A 20009-nucleotide genomic window follows, 5' to 3' on the forward strand; every position below is an offset into this window, starting at 1 on the left:
ACAGAATAAAAATAAAAGTTAAGCACACAAAGGTGAAAGTGCAGTGTGACAGAAGAGCTCCAGAATTTTTGTTTAGAATATACAAGTTATAAGTTTATATACATGAGTTTATATATGTGAAATGTCAGAGGGAAAGACATGTACCAGAAGCTTCAGTGTCAATTAAACACTTTATGATTCTGAATAAGATAAAGTAAACTCAAATATGTTCTGTTTCCCTGCATGACAATTGAGTATAAAAACAGAATGATCTGTGGATAAGATCACATATAGCCTATATGACACAAGCGTGTGAGACGCAGGTAAATGCGTTTAATTAAAAATAATGAAAGCATCTCAGGGTTTTGGACTGAACCCAATACACAATATTTCTTGTCAATCAACAGCTCTGTGATGAAGTTAGAATAGGCCGACCTCCTCTGAGAAATTAAAAGCGAGTTTCTGTTCATCCCAATGTGAAGGACAACAAAGCTCCAAGGCACCAATTACAGGATTCCAGGTTCCTCGTCTTTTCCTTTAGCTCCAATTAAGCAAGATGAAGTGAATGTACTGACATCACTGGAGATCCACTGGAGCAGAAACACGAGCCACCGTGTGGTATAAAAGATCATCTGAGCATCATCAAACCCTGGGATCATCTTGGCTTTATGATGGGGGGGATTGTCACGGATCTTGTGGCCGTGAGGATCATCGTTTCTGTCATAGGTGTCATGGGAAACACCATCTTGATTATGTCCATCCTTAAACTGACACGTGTCAAGACTTTTGAAATGGTTCTTCTGGCGCTGGCAGCAGTGAATCTGGAGGAGATCGTGATTGTGAATGTTTACGATGGTTTGCTCTTGCGGCTGTCGGTCAGGATCAGTGTTTGGAGCTGTAGGCTCCTCAAGTTTTTGACCTTGTTTGGAGAGATTGGCAGCATTCTCTTTACGGTTGTCATCAGCATTTATCGCTATCAGAAGCTGCGAGACGTCCACACGCGCGTCAACAAGCCCGTCTTTTTGGACAACATGCGTCACGTGTTTGGCATCACTGCGTTCTGTGCCATGTTGGCTGTGATCTTCAGTCTGCCCGCGTTTACCATGAGCCTGAAGGAGGACAAGGGTAATTCCACTTATCTCGGCTGTCCTGTAGATTTCTTCCAGTGTTCGCTGTCAAAGTGTCCGACTCCCAATCGTATTTTCAAGTACTCATTTCTGCTGGTGTGTAACATTTTGCCTCTGCTGATAGTCACGCTGACGAGCAGTATGATTGTGAGGATTCTGATCATTCAGCAGAAAGTGGTGAGAGCCCGACAGGATCCGGGTGTGGCGGTGACCCAACATCAGCAGCAGCACCGCTCCAGGAGGTCTGGCTTTCAGCGCAGCACTGTGGCTATTCTTGCAGCTATGGCGCTCTTTCAGGTGGACTGGACCATTTATTTGATCCTGAACCTGGCTTGTAACCCACACAGTATTCCATCATGGTCAGAAATTGAGTTCTTCATAACCACATTTTACACGGCAGTCAGCCCGTATGTGTACGGTTTAGGTAATGACCTTTTCAACATTAAACGATTAATTCATTGAACCATTCAGAGACAAGGTTCAGTTTAGTTTAAAAACATTTATTTTATATTTATTATTATATTTGATTTATGAATCAAAATAACATTCTACAAGAACCTCGCAATGTGCTTTTGGTCATGTGTCTTAAAAGAAAATAACTCTCTCTCATTGTAATGGTAATTACGATCAATTGCACTTTTTATTTATTTAGGTTGTTTCCAGGGTTAAAGCATAATGCAAATGACAGGGACATTAGAGGATATAAAATCACTTAAAGGGGTCATATGACACGACTTAAACTAAAATAATTGTTTAGATGTAATTCAATGTTTATACACTATTTGAGGTTAATAACGCTGTATTTTCCACACACTGTGCATGTCTGTATGTCCTCTTTGCTCCGCCTCTCTGAAACACGATGATCTATTACAAAGCTCATGGCTCTGAGAAGTGAGGTGTGCTGTGATTGGCCAGTTCACCAGTGTGTAGTGATTGGTGGAATACTGCAAGCGTGTGATGGTAATGTAACGCCCCTGACCATATTTGGAACATCAGGTTCCTCTTCAATGGTACAGACAGGTACGCCCACCTCACTTGTGTTTACATGTAGATTTGTGGGGGTGTGGCTACACGAGGGTTGATGTAGATTTGTGGGGGTGTGGCTACACAAGGGTTGATGTAGATGTGTGGGGGTGTGGCTACACGAGGGCTGATGTAGATTTGTGGGGGTGTGGCTACACGAGGGTTGATGTAGATTTGTGGGGGTGTGGCTACACGAGGGTTGATGTAGATGTGTGGGGGTGTGGCTACACGAGGGCTGATGTAGATGTGGGGGGGTGTGGCTACACGAGGGTTGATGTAGATGTGTGGGGGTGTGGCTACACGAGGGTTGATGTAGATTTGTGGGGGTGTGGCTACAGGAGGTGTTTCAGGCAGGTCTGGCTGAGCATTCGCTTTTACATAGAATTCATCTTTTGTTCTGACACTTTCATTTTTGGCATTTTACGTGTCTAATACATACATGAGCAACTTATAACACACCAAAGACACTGAAAAACACGTATTCACACCATATGACCCCTTTAAACCTAGGTTTATTCACACTGGTGACTTTGCTTGCCTCTGAATGATGTTGATGTGTGTCAAACAAGTAATTTATCCTCAATTAAATCAAATAATGAAACTAAGGGAGTGTTTTCACGCAAAACGTTCAGTGCAGTTGAGTGTAATGTAAATTGGAGATGAATAAAGTGTCTTCCATCGTCTGAAGGAATAATTCTAAGATTCAGGTGAAAATGTGAATCAGGGTCTCTGGTCACATTTACTGGAGTTTAATACTGTGTGTATTTATATTCTGAAAACTTCAAGTGTATTTTTGTGTTTGGAAATAAAAGAAAAAAGCCTCTACGGAATTGGATTCGACTCATGATTTATGGTTTATTAACAGCATGAAAAACTTCAATAAAGTGTCAACTCAATCTATAACTCATGATCATGAAATAACATAATTGATGACGTGCTCAAGTTCAGAATATAGATGTTTGTGAGGATCAAACAACAAACCGAGCGTAGTGATGAATATATGATGCTGAGGGCTGTTGTACGCTAATTGGTTGAGCCGGTTCAGCACGCGTGTGATTGGTTGAGCAGGTTCAGCACGCGGGTGTATGATTGGTTCAGATGAAGCAGGAAGTGAAGAGCAGCAACTGAAGGAACAAACGCACACAATCTTCGACGCGTTTCTCGGATTGTGTATCTGCTGCAGGTACGTGACAACATTTATACGCATAAAACGCATTTATGCCATTAAAACACATGTTATTGCTGCGGATGCGCGCGTCTGGTCTTTATATTAGTCGCTCTTTTAAAGCGCGCACGCGTGTGTTGTTTGGCCACTATCGGAGGCGGTTTTTAACTACGTCGTGATGACTCGATAGTGTTTAACAACAGTTGTCACAGTGAGTGAATGTTTGTGTTTTTAACGGCGTGTAAAACAATTTACCAAAGAAAAGGGAAAAGCTCGACGATGTGCCAAACTAATAACCGATAAATACACACACACACCTGAGATCAGACATTAAACAACAAGTGCTGTCATGATGTGAAGAAGATCAGTAAAACACTCACTGACACAAGAATCTCAAGTGTTTCTCCTCATTGTTTTCATTAATATCCCTGCGCATTCAAATATAACCAGTTCATATTTCATGTCATTTCTGAATACAGTATGAGGAGCTCATGACGTGTAATAATGATGTATTCAGGAGGATCTTCACAAGTGCTAATACACGTTAACTGGTGAAGAATACAGTATAGGTCACTCTCAGGATGCAGCTGTCCATTATTTTAGTCATTGATTATTCTACAGATTTTCCATTGATTAATCGAGTATTCGGATAATAAGTATGTTTTCTTTATTAAAGAGCAATACTAAATATACAAGAGAACTAACTTCAGCTTATGCATGATGCATTTAGTTGATCTAAATCAGTTTTAGATTCTTTTTTTCTATTAAATAGTAATATATTTGTCCACTTAAAAATACAGAGTTAACCAGACTTATTTTGTCAGGTTGTGTGTATTTTTAGGGCAGTTAGTCTGTTTCTTCACTGAAACAATAAAATGTTCGTGAAATAAACTCTCAGAGTAACTCTAGAGATGAAGTTCATGTCCTCACACAGCGCAGACGCAGACACGTTCATGAGCGTCACGCGTGTAACACGTTAAACTGTGCAGTTCATTCACTCAGACACGCAGAACAGACAGATGACCTGTGTGTAAATAACAGGACTCGGCATCCACTAGTCCGCATCTAGTATGATGGACTCAATGCAGCCAGAAAACAAGTTTCACTCGCAAAATAGATTATTACTAAGTAAAATAGCAGTTCACCATTTCAATAAGCTATCAGTTATTTATCAGCATGAGACATACGTGTGAGCAGACTGAAATGTGTGTGTCTCACAGTGAATGCTTGAGACCTGAGAGCCCTGCAACATGTACAGAGTTGAGAGGGCTGTGCGTCAGTAATAATGGTCCGTGGGGAAACGCAGTGCTCTGTGTGTACTGTAGTTTAATAGATAAAACAAAGCTACAAGGCAAAAAGTATTGGAGTTATTGGAGGAATCAATTCAGCCCTAGTGCACTCTAAACGTGATGTTTGTATTTCCTTCATGACCAGTGAATGGATAATAAAGAATTTCTCATCATACAGATTCTCCACAATCGCAAAACAGTTTCTAGATCTGAATGACTACTACATGTCCTTAGGGAAAGATGTCTGATTTCAGAAATACAGGTGATGATAGATTTACTGTTATGGTGGAATCTGGTGTGAATATTGAGCTGTTGTGTCCCAGCATTCATAGATTTGAGATTGCTGTTCTTAAGGGATTTTTTTACACTGTTATCAGAAGTCTTTTGGTTTTGTGTGAAATGTCATCATATTTTCTCTTCTGTAGGTCTTCTCAGGGATCATGTGATGACCCACGCTCGGAGAAGACATTCCCCAGGCCAGCATCACGTTGAGAGTCGGGACCATGTAGAGGGCTGGACACATGTTGACACTGTGGGCGGATCCAGGCCAGCACCATCGATGCGAGCGGGTAAGGCAAAGAAGGACGTGATGAAAAAAATCAAGGCCAAGGTTCTGGAGCAAACTGAGACGTGGATGCAGAATAATGGCAGGAGTCAAGATTCGCACAAACTGAATAAGAGTAAAAAAGATGTGACCAAAAGAATGAAATGCAAAACTTCGAGGAGACAGCGGGCCGAGCAGAGCCGTAAGCTCTACCCCTTGCGTGGACGCAGCGGACCGGAGAGTGAAGCCTTGAGTTGTCATGTCCTGCTCTCTCGTCTGGATGTCCTGGAGGAATGTGAGGTGAATACAGACACAGGTTTACATGACAAAACCATTCTGAAGTCCACAGAGAAAACCGTAGAGAACCGAGAAACACCTAAAACCAAAACACATAAAGCGTTCGCTCGGGAACCACGGAAACGGCGACTTGCTTCTCTGAATGCCGAGGCCGTCAACAGTCTGCTGCTGGAGAAACCCCAGGGACCGTCTGGTGCCAAACTTTCTAAGAAACGCAGGGATGGTGCCATCGCTCCAGAGCCAACCAGAACTCGGCCCAACTCAAACCAGAGCTCTGAGACGTGCGAGAAAGCCACGACACAAGAGAAGAACGTGAGTGAAGTGAATGTGTTCGCTCCTACGCCCAGACGTGTGGCTGGACTGAACGCCGCCGCTCTGATGAAGCTCACCAGCTCGACTACTGCACACAAACACAGAATTAAATCAGACAGAAAGGGCACGTGTCTTTCAGGAAAAGAGGATGTGCACAGAAAGACTAAAGGGCCGAAGTCTAAGAAACAAAGCAGGAGGGAATCTGGAGTGAGAGATGTCTGTGAGGTTTGTAAAAGCAGGAGCTTTGAGTGGAAGCAGAAGCTTGAAGACTCTCCAGAAACCAAACCAGTGTATCACTCCTGTGGCATGCTGGGATATCCCCTGAACATTGTGAAAGAGGGGCAGGTGGAACCTGACGTGAGTTCATATTACTGCTGTCCTTCAGAAGGCTCTGTTGAGTATTGTCACAGACTGGCACTGTTCCTCAGACAGAAGGAGAATGCCAAACGTGAATGTCTGATTCCTCTCAGCGCTCACCCGTGTCTGTGTGCCGATCCGTGTTACTCGGGTTATTACGTCCACATCGCTCATGCAGCTCCAGCTGCAGGGACTCTGAGCTTCTGTCCACGAGCAGAGCTGCTGTCTTCCTCACATTCTCTCTTGTGTAATTCACCGTGTTTTCACGAGACGTTCATCGACAGAAGATCATGCTCGTACTCCAGCAGCTGCTCACGCTGTACACGTCCAATCAAAACAGGTAAAAACAAGCACACCTACATCGGGAGCTCTTTATCATGTACACTAGTGGTCAACGGTCATATTTGTACAATATTTGCTTTTAATGACACGTATGCCCGGTTTCACAGATTAGTCCCAGACTAAAATGAAAATGTGAATATTATTGTTTGCTTTAGATGAAATTCAATGTGTAAACATGATTTGAGGTTAATAACGCTGTATTTTACAAACACTGTGCATGTCTTGCTCCGTCTCTGAAACACGCTGATCTATTACAAAGCTCATCGCACTGAAAAGCGAGGTGTGCTGTGATTGGCCAGTTAACCAGTGTGTAGTGATTGATGGAATACTGCACGGAAATGTAACGCCTCCTACCATATTCGTACATCAGGTTCCAAAACTACTTACAGGTGATAAAATGGCATCGATCCTTCCTTGTCAATTCGAGCCCGAATCTGATCCAGAAAATCAGGTGTAATTGACTACAAACAAACAACCATATACATCATACAGAGTTTGTGTGAGATAGAAACAAGCTGGCATTACATCAGGGATTGATAACATAATAAATAACACGAGTGCTTCAGCCCTTCTTGATCAACCAGTGTTACGTCATGTCTCGTCGCGACTCAACTAAGACAATAAACCCCATTATTAACACCACATTTGTTGCTTCTAGTTGGAACATAATTACTGATTATTAGGTCTTATGTTGTCTTTTTTCCATGTTGCGCACATTTGCAGATCACACAAAGAAACAACAACATCAAACTCAACTTGCGTCTTCAGTCCTTGCAGAGTTTTAACTGTTGGAATTGCCCCACTTTTTAACAAAAGCTTCCGCGCATAGCCGATCTTGATCTCTCCCAGGTTTGTGAAGCAATCATCTGTGAAATGCGCTGCACATACTTGAATATTCGGACTGTACTTTTCTGGAACCGTATTGTACATAAAATGTAACCATTTGTTTTTAGTTGCCTCGTCCTTTGGAAGAGCAAACAAAGAGGCAACCTGTGAGGTTCCCACACTTAACTTTAGCTATTTTACGTGACTAATACACATGAGCAACTTATAACACACCAAAGACATAGAAAAACACGTATTTCTGGCGATTCACCCCTTTAAAAATTTAACTGTGCCTAGTCCTGGCATAAGCTAAGCTGTGTCTGTGAAACTGGGCCTAAAGGTTCAGATAAACCAACAAAATATCAGCGGGAGTTTTATTCCAATAATATACATGATCAATGTACAGAAAAACTAAAAACAGATGTTTTAATTTCTACAGCAGTCATTCTCCTGATTCTTGACTAAACTTTACTCATGTGTTGTGTTGTCTTTCAAACCTTCTTATATTCTCATAGCTGAGCTTTAGTTTACACTCTAAACACAACTACACAACACGCACAGAAAAATCCATAAAACATCTGTAGTAGTAGTCAAGATGTCATTTCTGGACACTACTGTAGTGACTCAATGAATCACACAACTTGTTTATATCAGTCACAGGTGACTTGGCGCACAAATCATGACCAGAATCTGTTATGCATCATCCTGAAGTTTTACTCATTCATTCATCCATTTGTGTGCAGCCGAAATGATGTTTAATTAACAAAGTTCGGTAGGAGATGGAGCAGATAATCTGATTTGCTATCAGCAATCACTGCATCTACCCTATCAGCTCAAGCTCTCCCATAAATAGACAATGTTGTCTTACCTGCGTTATCTCTACACGTTTTAAGCATGTCAGAGACCTTAAACGACAGCTCCACTGCCCAGGATCTCCTGACGCCTTTGAGCGTGTATCAGCACTCCAACACTGGCCTGGATACACCAACCAAGCCCGCCTCAAGGCTGTCAGCTAGTGTGAGGTTGCCTCCGCTAGCAGCCGCCATTCCCCCTCTCTGTCCCACAGGCATGCGCGCACTTCTTGACAGTCCCCCCCGGAGGTATGCGTTACCCGGCTGCTGTCCCACGTTAATTGCACCTTTGGGGTGCACTCTGATTTCAGGCCAGTTCCAAGCTCAGGGCCCGCCCCTGGACAGTACACAAAATATGCATACCTTTCTACACTTGCTATATTGTTTGATACCCGCATAGGCGAACTAATGAAATTGTTTAATTAACAAAGTTTGTGAGGAGATTGAGCAGATAATAATCCTGGCTGATCCGCTATCAGCAATCACTGCATCTACCCTATCAGCTCAATCAAGCTCTCCCATACATGGACAAAGCTGTCTTACCTGTGTTAACTCTACACGTTTTAAGCATGTCAGAGATCCCAACCTCCTTCTTTAACGACAGCCACAACGCCCAGGATCTCCCGGTGCCTTCGATCACGTATCAGCACTCCAGCCCCGGCCTGGATACAGCAACTGAGCCGCTCTGCCGCAAGGCTGCCAGCCTCGAAGCACTGAGGCACATCATCACCTCGTCCCGCCAGACACCCACCCCTTCTCCAGTGTCCTCATAGGCTTCAGTACTCCCCACCACCCCAGCCATCAAGAAGTGGACCGTCCTGGGCCTACAGCAGGCCCTCACCAACCGGGACGTCCAATTTAACCGGCGGCTGAACAAAGCATATCTATACAGTCTCTATGCTTTGCTTCAGTCCGAAGCTCCTCCATCTAAGGTCTTCTCTGCAGCCGAAAGTCACTGACAAGCCGGGCCAAGCAAACGGCTCTCCATACTCACAGCCTAGGCAAACCACCACGGGAGCTTGACAAGGCCCCCCATCTTCAGGATGTCGCCACAGGCCCTCAATCAGCGTGAGCTTGCATCCGCACCCCTTCCCCTCTACATTCCTCGGCCCAAGCACATGGCCGCCATTGATCACTGACATGAGGCTGCCTCTGCTAGCGACACAGGCCCTGGCTTCCGGCCTACCTTCCCTCTCTCTGGCCCCTAGCCTGGAAGCTGCCGCCAGCGTTGAGGTTGGCCCAGCTAGCAGCACCAGTGGCCATTATTCCCTCTCCCTCAGGCCTGCCCTCACTTCTCATTGGGTTCCGCAGCAACAGGAGGCATGCTTCGCCTGGCTGCTGTCCCGTGTTAATAGCGCCTTTGGGGTTCGAGCCTGTGGCCCGCCCCCTGGACAGCACGCCAAATATGCATACCTTTCTACCCCTACTCTATTGGTATTATCCCCACAGGTGAACTCATGTTTTATTCACAAAGTTTGGTAGGAGATAGAGCAGATAATCTGATCGGCTGTTCTGCTATCAGCAATCTGTGCATCTACCCTATCAGCTCAAGCAAGCTCTCCCATACATGGACAAAGCTGTCTTACCTGTGTTATGTCTACAAGTTTTAAGCATCTCTCCACCAGCTCGGCTCCTCTCCTCGAGCCCACTTTCTCCTGCAGGCCCCCGGGGGGTGTGCTCTGGGTTTGGGACGCTCCCTGGACAGCAAGCCAAATACGGATACCTTTATACCACTGCTCTATTGTTATTATCTGCATAGGCAAACTCGTGAATGCAGAAATATTGTTTGTTGGAAAGTTTGAAGTGAATCGTTCGTGTAGCTCAGTATTATTGTGTCACAGCTCTGATTTCCAGCAACATAGATGATAATAAAGTGATGTTGGATAAATTAAATGCCTGGAGGTGAATCCATTCTCAAGCTGCTCCAGCTGGTGCCATTAACACCGCTAGCAGCCCCGTTAGCTTGAGCATCCGTGAGTATGCCATGAATGAAATGCATGGAGGTGAATATCACAGTGTTTGTTTTTCAGAAGATTTGCCGTCATCTCAAGAGGAACAGAGTCGATCTACAGCCGTGTCTTCAGCTCATCTCGGAGTAAACTCTGCCCCGCGTCTCATATCCACGCCGTCAGAATGCAGACACACATTGAAACGATGCCCTCAAAACACCAAAGCACCAAACAAATCACTCGCTATGACCCAGACCAGATTATCCCAAAAACATCCCACAGCCGGTAGCAAACAGAAGAAAGTCGACCAGCAGCAGGTGACAAACGGCTGGCGGCCTGTCGGAGAGTCCACAGAAAAGGAAGTCTTCATTGCTGTGAGTTCACAGGAATCGCTCATAAAGACCTTCAGTCTGACATGTTTTAGAGGAGTGTTGGACCTGTGTTACATTCAATATTTATTTAAGCTCTGTCTGCCCTTAGGGGCAGGAATGGCGTTTACTTTTGTTTGATTGATCAGATTCCTTACAGCTGTGGACCCTTTAGTGTGTGTTTAAAGGAAGGTGCTTCGCCACACTCTGAGGGCGAGACTGGTGCGATCGTCCGGGCATAGCTGTGCTCACTTGTGTCTTTTGTAACCTGATTAATTTCTTTCCACACCATGTTTGTTTATAGCTTAACTTATTTAAATAAAAACCCCTATAGAGTGTGTTATCTCTCTCCTTGTGTTGTGGCTGTAACCGCCTGTAATGATGTTGATTTGACAGGGTGACGATGAGACGGTTCTGCGTCAGTGTTATGAAGGAGTTGAACGGAATGGAGAAGTGATCCGGGTTCGAGACACTGTGCTCTTACGATCTGGACCCCGAAAGAAATCGCTGCCATACGTGGCCAAGATTTCATGTCTGTGGGTGGAGCCCAGAACAGGTGACGCACATAACTCATCTCGATTCAGGTGTTCAATGATTCATGACTTTATATGTGTGCTGTGCTGACTCTGGTGTGTTGTAGGAGAGCTGATGATGAGTCTCTTCTGGTATTATCGACCTGAACACACTCAAGGAGGCAGAGATCCCAGCATGCACTGTGAGGTGAAGTACTGCAGCGTCATTTGCTCATGTAGTTTAGTCATCGTCTGTTTAAAATGGAACATCATTTTCTTGATGATTTTAAGTGACTGAAGAGAAAAATCTTTTCATTTAACCATGATCACAGGACTCTTGAGCTCTTAATAAAATAATGTCAGTGTCTGTATGTGTGCTGTTGTTGTTATCATGTAGACTGTTATTGTGTGTTAAACGCACACTAGAATCCTCCAGCAGGAAGTGCACACACAGTGACGTCCTGATGGGAAACCTTTATTTTCAGAATGAAATATTTGCCTCTCGACACCAGGATGAGAACAGTGTGGCCTGTATCGAGGACAGATGTTATGTTCTGCCTTTAGCACAATACTGCAGGTGAGATCCATTTCTCCTCCGGTGATGTCATCATGCACATTGTTGTGTTATTATAATAATAATTATCATGTTATTTCCAGATTTTGTGCCTTGGTGAAGCGGCGGTCAGAGGGCGTGTCCGGTGGCGTCCCGATGGTACCCGACCCCTCTGATAGCCTCACCCCAACTCACCGCCTCGTGCCCTATGACGTAGATCCAGATCTAGTGTACCTGTGCCGTCACGTCTATGACTTCAGACACGGACGCATCTTAAAGAACCTGCAGTGAAGTGTGTAGCTGCTGTGGAAACAGAGACGTCCGGACGGGCCTCCGCTCACATGACACGCTAAAGATGCAGCGTATCGGCCGGCTGAAGGTTTGACCGTATCTGATTCATTCTGTCATGTACATTGGGAAGAACCAGACATACTTTGGACATTTACGGTCATTCAATGTAGAAATGAGGTTAAGAGGCTTGTGGTTGTAGATATTTTGCTGTTGGATGATGAATGATCATTTTAACACTTTTGGAAATGAGTCCATAAGCTCAACAAGATCCAGAGCCAAAGTTTCACACCAGTGAGTTCACATGAGTGTGTTTTTTATTTTCTCATCCGCATGTAGATGATGAGCTGACAACGTAAGCCGAGAGCATGAGCTGAAGTTCCCTGTAGTTTAGTATTGTTAGTTCTGGTCTGACCCTAAAGATCATTCCTTCATCATTTACATCATCGCTTCTCATTCTGAGAGATCTCTAAGCCTAGTGATGGGCCTTTAGATGGAGACCGTCATGTTAACGTCTACAACAAACTTCTAGCTATCAGTTGAACATAAATCGTGTTGAAGACTTTTATGGTTTGTGTATGTTATGTGAATAATTTCATTCAGCGCTTCTCAACAGGACACACACACACACACAGCTGAAAAACACAAATACTGAGACATAACATACACTTTGGATCTCTGACAGAATTATTATAAGGATGCACTCATTAAGCTTTTGTGTATTTGTTTTTTTGTACATTTCCTTGCACAAGAATTGCACAAAACTTGTTTAAGTAGAATTTCCTTCCATTTCACGACACACAACCATCACCAGGCAAAACTTTAACCATGCAGCTGTAGTTTAATAAGACATTTCTTTGCAGTTATCGTCTTTTCATCATGCTGTTCATTCACTGGTGTCAGGATTTGTTAAGCTTATGTCATTGTTCCAGTGCTTACATTTAATGTATGATATGATATATGAATGATGTTTAATATGTGTGCAGAATAACCTTCAGACTTACAGAATGGACAGAAATCAATACTGATCGGATGTACATTTCTGTAATTGTTGTGAAACTTTTGCCTTCTGCTTTTCATTTCTTCTTTATTTCTGAACAAAAAAGATATTTTATTATGGCTCTTTCTAAATCTGGAAAATGCAGTTATATATTTGTAGGACTATTTTTGAGACCAGAAGCTATTTAATGTGATGTCATTTTGATTTGGACTAAAGTGCTGAATTTGACTGCTTGTATTTTACGACACTATTAGATTATGTTTGTGTTTTTAGAAGAAAAAATATGTTTTACGGGAGCTTCTAAAGCCTTGCACAGTGCATTTATAATCCTTTTGTATTTATAGAAATTATTTAAAATGGATTAAATATTAAAGTAGATATATATATATATATATACATACATTTCAAGCTCTCTTAGGTAAACACAATGTATTGAAGTCCTGTGCAATGTGGTGGTAAATGCTATTATGTGACGATTGTTCTGAAATGATTTAATGAAGTCCATGTTCTAATTTGAAATGAAGTCTTGAGTTGATGTCGCAGGGACCAAGGTCTCGTATCATGTTTCTGTGGAATGATAAAGCCGTTCATGTAGTGTGTGTTCATATGATGACTACATTCACACACATGTCTGTCAGGTAAACAGGTAAAGGATTCTACATTCACACTGAGCCTTTTACTTCATTATTTCTCTGTATATGGATTTTGAGTTTGTAATGCGTTTTCTCTTTCAGAATGCAGCTGTGACGCTTTCTGCTGTTCAGATTTGACTCTATTTTAATGGCTTCATTCCTATAGACAATACAGTTTAATGACAGAACATTTCAGTGATGATGAAAACTTTCAAAAGTGTGTGTTGGTCTGTTCTTGACAATTGTATCAGAATGTGAAGATCTGGAGTATTTTGAGTTTTTGTCCCATGAATTCATGTGAAGATATGACCGTTTATACTGACCAATCAGAAATGAGCTCTTGCTTTGGATGCCCCAGTTCTGACCAACACTATGCACTTTGTTTAATTTAGTGCTTCTATATTGAAGAGATTGAAATGAGTATATGAACAGATTCTTTTTCAAATAACGTGCGTTAAATGTTCAATGTATTTTTTTCATCCCTGCTGATTATTGTTCAATGAAAAAGTATTTATAAAATCCTTTGTGGGAAAACAGTGAGATCTGTTTGTGTTGTTTTTCCCTACACAATGTATTAAGACTGTAAAGCCATGAGAGGATGTCTGCTGACACCAGCTTTACACATTCATCACAGAAAAACATCAAACATCGATTTACAACATATAGATAATTTCACTATCAGTTAAACCGTTAAGTGGACAGTTAACAGACAATCGATTAACAAATAAACGGATCATCTCACTATTAATTTGACAGTTAAATGCATATCATGGTGCAATAATGTGCGGTAAACAGAGACATGACTGAGTACAAGTAACCGTATGAACATTATAGTGTCAAGTAACAAACAAAGAATAATAAGTACAACACAGGAGTAAACATATGTGGATGTGAATGAAACCACAGACACGGCACCTTTACAACACTTCAAGCAATGTGTTTAAAGTAGATAGTTTCTTCTAAAGACATGTTTCTGTTAATAATAATAATAACAATTGTAATCGCTGAAATAAAAGTGATCTGTCAGATAAGCTATTTATAAACAACCTGAAGCTTTAAAACGTCTCCGTGGCTCTGAGAGTGTGTGGCGATGAGAAAAACTCACACTGATTTACAGTAAAAGGTCAACTGGTGTCGGTCTTTATATCTTTACAGAGAAGTTACAGTAAGGTGAATTTTGCAGTTTGTTGCAGAATTCTTTGAACCTCACATCAATGCAAAGCAGCTGAGACGCTTAGCCTACAGAGCTTTAATCTGTCATGACATCATCCTTCTGTGTTGAGACGGATTATCTGAGAGGAGGAGCTCACGTCTCATCTAAATCCAACAGAACAGAATTGAACGCTTCTTTTCAATGTCTGATGTTAAACTGAATGAAGTGATGGAGAGTTGTGCTGAATGTGAAGATGCTCTTCTGCCTCCTGACGCTGACTTCAGCATGGGTTAGTCAACTACATCAACACTTTATTATTATTATTATCATTTGTCTTTAAGTGCATGACGTGCAGATTCTAAACATTTGTGTTCATGAAGCATCATTAAATCACATCATTGTTTTCATATTTTGACTTATGAATGTTTGTTGTTGTTAACGTGTTTCTCTTCTGTTGACACACATGTGAGTGTTATTGTTTCTGAAGGGATCTGTGTGTGTTAAATCTTCTCCTGCAGTGAGATTACAGTCTGATATAATCCACACCTCCATATGGACACTGAAGCTGATGTTTGCTGAAGCCACAAAAACACTTTCATCATTATTAATGTCTGTGCAAACGTCTCATTCCCTTGTTTTCTTGTGTCATGTTTGATCTTCTGGTCAACTGCTAAATAACGATAAGAAGTCCTTTAATAACACAAAGCTTTAAGATCTCTTTTATACCTCCTGGAGAGATAAGAGCATTTTCCGCTTTTAGCCTCCTGCACGGAAATCTCATCTTGAGCTCTTGTGTGTCTGAGTGAATGAATGGTATGGAGGTGATAACTGAGAGTTTTGTCTTGTGATTCTGTGCTGCAGGTTTTGATGATAAATGTTGTTTGTGTCTGTCAGATGATCAGTGTTCTCATCACAGTGGGATGGAAGTGACGGATCGTCTGATGTATTTAGAGCAGCGTGTTCAGATGCAGGAGGATGAGATTCAGCTGTTGAAGATGACCTTGGCTGATGTGCTCAAGAGGCTCAACATCTCTGAAGAACAAACTGCATCTCTCATTAAAAGACCTCCAGCTAAAGGTCTAACACACACACACATGCTTTATAATCACACAAACTCAGTATTTGCACTTGACACAGAGGCAACAAAATGTTTTCAATGTTTTTGTGAATTAACAGATTTAATAAACTACTGAACATCCTTCACATCATCATGTTCAAATGACCTGAAGCCTTATGTCTTATGTTTTGCTCTGTTTGCTGTTGAAGCAGCACGGCCTGCATCTATGATCGTGACCTCTAGAGCATCAAGCAGCACGAGCACCTCACTATTGAAGAAGAGCTCAACACTGCCCGCCTCGCCCTCCTCCAGAAACTACAGCCCCTCACCAGCCAGCAAGAGGTTCATATGAAATCTGAGGAAGATGTTCGTGTTCTGTGACGGCTCCATCTGATCTCTGTGTGATTGTTCTGCAGAACTCCTGCTGGAAATGTAAAAGAATGTCTGAGTGCATCAGTGAGCAGTAAACCTCAAACCTGCATCAAACTGCTGGAGAGGTAAGTGGAGATCTTGAGACTTCCTTCAGTGCTGTAATAAATCAGTTCTGTCTCTCTAAAGCTCTACTCTTCCCCTGCAGCAAACCCAAGGAAAGCAGTTCAGCTCTAACAGGTAAGAACTGCTCTCAGAAATCACACAATGGGTTTACAGTGATAATGGTGTACACTGTTGAGAGCGTAGAGCGGTAAGGGCATTCGGCATTGGTGTTGTATAGCAATGAAAACGGACAACAGTGGGGAAATTAGGGTGTTCACTTTACAGGAATGAGGGCGTTCACTGATGAGGGCATACAACAGTGAGAGTGTACAATGATGAGGCCGTTAAGCAATGAAGGCATACAACAGTGAGGGAGTACAGTGATGAGGGCGTACTGTGATTGTGTGTACAGTGATGAGGGCGTACTGTGATTGTGTGTACAGTGATGAGAGTGTACAGGTTTGAGGGCTTAAAACAGTGAGGGCATACAGTGATGAGGGTGTACAGTGATTGTGTGTACAGTGATGAGGATGTATAGTGATGAGGGCGTACATTGATGAGGGCGTACAGTGGTGAGGGCGTTGAGTGATGAAGATGTACAGTGATTGTGTGTACAGTGATGAGGATGTACAGTGATGAGGATGTACTGTGATTGTGTGTACAGTGATTGTGTGTACAGTGATGAGGATGTACAGTGATTGTGTGTACAGTGATGAGGGCGTACAGTGATGAGGATGTACAGTGATGAGGGCATACAGTGATGAGGATGTACAGTGATGAGGATGTACAGTGATGAGGGCAACCAGTGATTGTGTGTACAGTGATGAGGATGTACAGTGATTGTGTGTACAGTGATGAGGGCGTACAGTGATGAGGATGTACAGTAATGAGGATGTACAGTGATGAGGATGTACAGTGATGAGGATGTACAGTGATGAGGGCATACTTTGATTGTGTGTACAGTGATGAGGGCAACCAGTGATTGTGTGTACAGTGATGATGATGTACAGTGATTGTGTGTACAGTGATGAGGGCGTACAGTGATGAGGATGTACAGTGATGAGGATGTACAGTGATGAGGGCATACTTTGATTGTGTGTACAGTGATGAGGATGTACAGTGATGAGGATGTACAGTGATGAGGGCATACTTTGATTGTGTGTACAGTGATGAGGGCAACCAGTGATTGTGTGTACAGTGATGAGGATGTACAGTGATTGTGTGTACAGTGATGAGGATGTACAGTGATGAGGGCGTACAGTGATGAGGATGTACAGTGATTGCGTGTACTGTGATTGTGTGTACAGTGATGAGGATGTACAGTGATGAGGATGTACAGTGATTGTGTGTACAGTGATTGTGTGTACACTGATGAGGGCGTACAGTGATGAGGATGTACAGTGATGAGGGCGTACAGTGATGAGGACGTACAGTGATGAGGATGTACAGTGATTGCGTGTACAGTGATTGTGTGTACAGTGATTGTGTGTACAGTGATGAGGATGTACAGTGATGATGATGTGCAGTGATGAGGGCGTACAGTGATGAGGGCGTACAGTGATGAGGATGTACAGTGATGAGGGATGTACAGTGATTGTGTGTACAGTGATGAGGACGTACAGTGATGAGGATGTACAGTGATTGCATGTACAGTGATTGTGTGTACAGTGATGAGGGCGTACAGTGATGAGAATGTACAGTGATGAGGATGTACAGTGATTGTGTGTACAGTGATGAGGGCATACAGTGATTGCGTGTACTGTGATTGTGTGTACAGTGATGAGGGCATACAGTCATTGTGTACTGTGATTGTGTGTACAGTGATGAGGGCGTACAGTGATGAGGATGTACAGTGATTGTGTGTACAGTGATTGTGTGTACAGTGATGAGGGCGTACAGTGATGAGGATGTACAGTGATGAGGATGTACAGTGATGAGGACGTACAGTGATGAGGATGTACAGTGATTGCGTGTACAGTGATTGTGTGTACAGTGATGAGGGCGTACAGTGATGAGGACGTACAGTGATGAGGATGTACAGTGATGAGGACGTACAGTGATGAGGATGTACAGTGATTGCGTGTACAGTGATTGTGTGTACAGTGATGAGGGCGTACAGTGATGAGGGCGTACAGTGATGAGGATGTACAGTGATGAGGGCGTACAGTGATGAGGATGTACAGTGATGAGGGCATACAGTGATGAGGATGTACAGTGATGAGGATGTACAGTGATGAGGGCAACCAGTGATTGTGTGTACAGTGATGAGGATGTACAGTGATTGTGTGTACAGTGATGAGGATGTACAGTGATTGTGTGTACAGTGATGAGGATGTACAGTGATTGTGTGTACAGTGATGATGATGTACAGTGATTGTGTGTACAGTGATGAGGATGTACAGTGATGAGGATGTACAGTGATGAGGGCGTACAGTGATGAGGATGTACAGTGATTGTGTGTACAGTGATGAGGATGTACAGTGATTGTGTGTACAGTGATGAGGATGTACAGTGATTGTGTGTACAGTGATGAGGATGTACAGTGATTGTGTGTACAGTGATGAGGATGTACAGTGATGAGGGCGTACAGTGATGAGGATGTACAGTGATTGTGTGTACAGTGATGATGATGTACAGTGATTGTGTGTACAGTGATGAGGATGTACAGTGATGAGGATGTACAGTGATGAGGGCGTACAGTGATGAGGATGTACAGTGATTGTGTGTACAGTGATGAGGATGTACAGTGATTGTGTGTACAGTGATGAGGATGTACAGTGATTGTGTGTACAGTGATGAGGATGTACAGTGATGAGGGCGTACAGTGATGAGGATGTACAGTGATTGTGTGTACAGTGATGATGATGTACAGTGATTGTGTGTACAGTGATGAGGATGTACAGTGATGAGGATGTACAGTGATGAGGGCATACAGTGATGAGGATGTACAGTGATGAGGATGTACAGTGATGAGGGCGTACAGTGATGAGGATGTACAGTGATTGTGTGTACAGTGATGAGGATGTACAGTGATTGTGTGTACAGTGATGAGGATGTACAGTGATTGTGTGTACAGTGATGAGGATGTACAGTGATTGTGTGTACAGTGATGAGGATGTACAGTGATTGTGTGTACAGTGATGAGGATGTACAGTGATGAGGGCATACATTGATTGTGTGTTCAGTAATGAGTGGTGTACAGTCTGATATTTGACCTGTGTTTTGACTTGCATAACCTTATATGTTTTGCTTAAAGTCAATATTTTCTTGTACAGCTGCTTTGTAACAATGAAAATTGTCAAAAGCGCTATATAAATAAAGCTGACTTGACTGACAGTGATGAGGTTGTACAGCAATGAGGGTTTACAGAGTTGAGGGGTTACAAACGTGAGGGTTTACAGAGTTGAGGGGTTACAAACGTGAGGCCATACAGGTATGAGGGCTTAAATCAGTCAGGGTGTACAGAGATGAGGGTGTGCAGCATTGAGGGTTTACAGCGATGATGGCGTGCAGAAATATATAAAGGGATTGCAATATTTTGTTCTAATCTTAAGGTTTATCTAAAGTCAATCAATAGTCATCTTTTGTCTTAACTGTATTGATGACATATCAGAAGCTCCTCTGTCTCAGTGTTTAAAGGAAATATATTTGATTATGTTTGTTAATACTAATGCATTTTTTGCTTGTATTCTTTAGGCTCTAGGCGTGTGACTCAATGCAAAGGTAGGTCTCGCCCCAGATCACTTATTTTGTGGTTTTACCTAAAGAGCAGAAGAACCCAAGAAGTCTCAATAACTAAAGAAACCTCAGTTCAGCTCTGAAACATCATCAATGTACATTTATTCATTGATCAAAGAGAGCACTTAACATTCATGTCAATGAAAGTCAATTATAAACACAATATACAGATCT

The 20009-nt window shown here is 42.6% G+C and overlaps 2 protein-coding genes across 11 annotated transcripts in view; both read left to right on the plus strand.

The window, feature by feature from the left end:
* Positions 1-3225: 3225 nt before the first annotated feature.
* Positions 3226-13054, plus strand: LOC306904502 (bromo adjacent homology domain-containing 1 protein). 3 transcript variants are annotated; one of them, XM_079474469.1, is made up of 8 exons: positions 3242-3312; positions 4762-4845; positions 5009-6433; positions 10142-10434; positions 10825-10984; positions 11069-11148; positions 11426-11517; positions 11598-13054. In XM_079474469.1, the coding sequence occupies exons 2-8, from the start codon at positions 4824-4826 to the stop codon at positions 11782-11784; spliced, it is 2259 nt and encodes a 752-aa protein (XP_079330595.1). In that variant the 5' UTR covers positions 3242-3312; positions 4762-4823; the 3' UTR covers positions 11785-13054. The 3 variants fall into 3 exon arrangements, with proteins under 3 accessions (XP_079330597.1, XP_079330595.1, XP_079330596.1); XM_079474470.1 differs by having other exon boundaries at positions 10145-10434; positions 11598-13008; XM_079474471.1 differs by lacking the exon at positions 4762-4845 and having other exon boundaries at positions 3226-3312.
* A 1634-nt stretch (positions 13055-14688) lies between these two features.
* The window catches only part of LOC306904882 (echinoderm microtubule-associated protein-like 1), a 5878-nt gene continuing 557 nt past the window's right edge, over positions 14689-20009 (plus strand). The window contains exons 1-7 of one of the 8 annotated variants that reach the window (XM_079475061.1): positions 14742-14855; positions 15085-15175; positions 15461-15643; positions 15833-15965; positions 16040-16120; positions 16201-16232; positions 19794-19820. In XM_079475061.1, coding sequence (XP_079331187.1) covers positions 15487-15643; positions 15833-15965; positions 16040-16120; positions 16201-16232; positions 19794-19820 — 430 coding nt within the window. In that variant the 5' untranslated portion in view covers positions 14742-14855; positions 15085-15175; positions 15461-15486. Of the gene's footprint in view, positions 14856-15084; positions 15380-15460; positions 15644-15832; positions 15966-16039; positions 16121-16200; positions 16233-19793; positions 19821-20009 lie in introns of all 8 variants that reach the window. The other 7 variants (XM_079475064.1, XM_079475060.1, XM_079475065.1 and 4 more) reach the window with 7 other exon arrangements.

Source organism: Barbatula barbatula (assembly GCF_947034865.1).
Source record: "Barbatula barbatula genome assembly, chromosome: 15".
NCBI classification, from domain to species: Eukaryota; Metazoa; Chordata; class Actinopteri; order Cypriniformes; family Nemacheilidae; genus Barbatula; species Barbatula barbatula.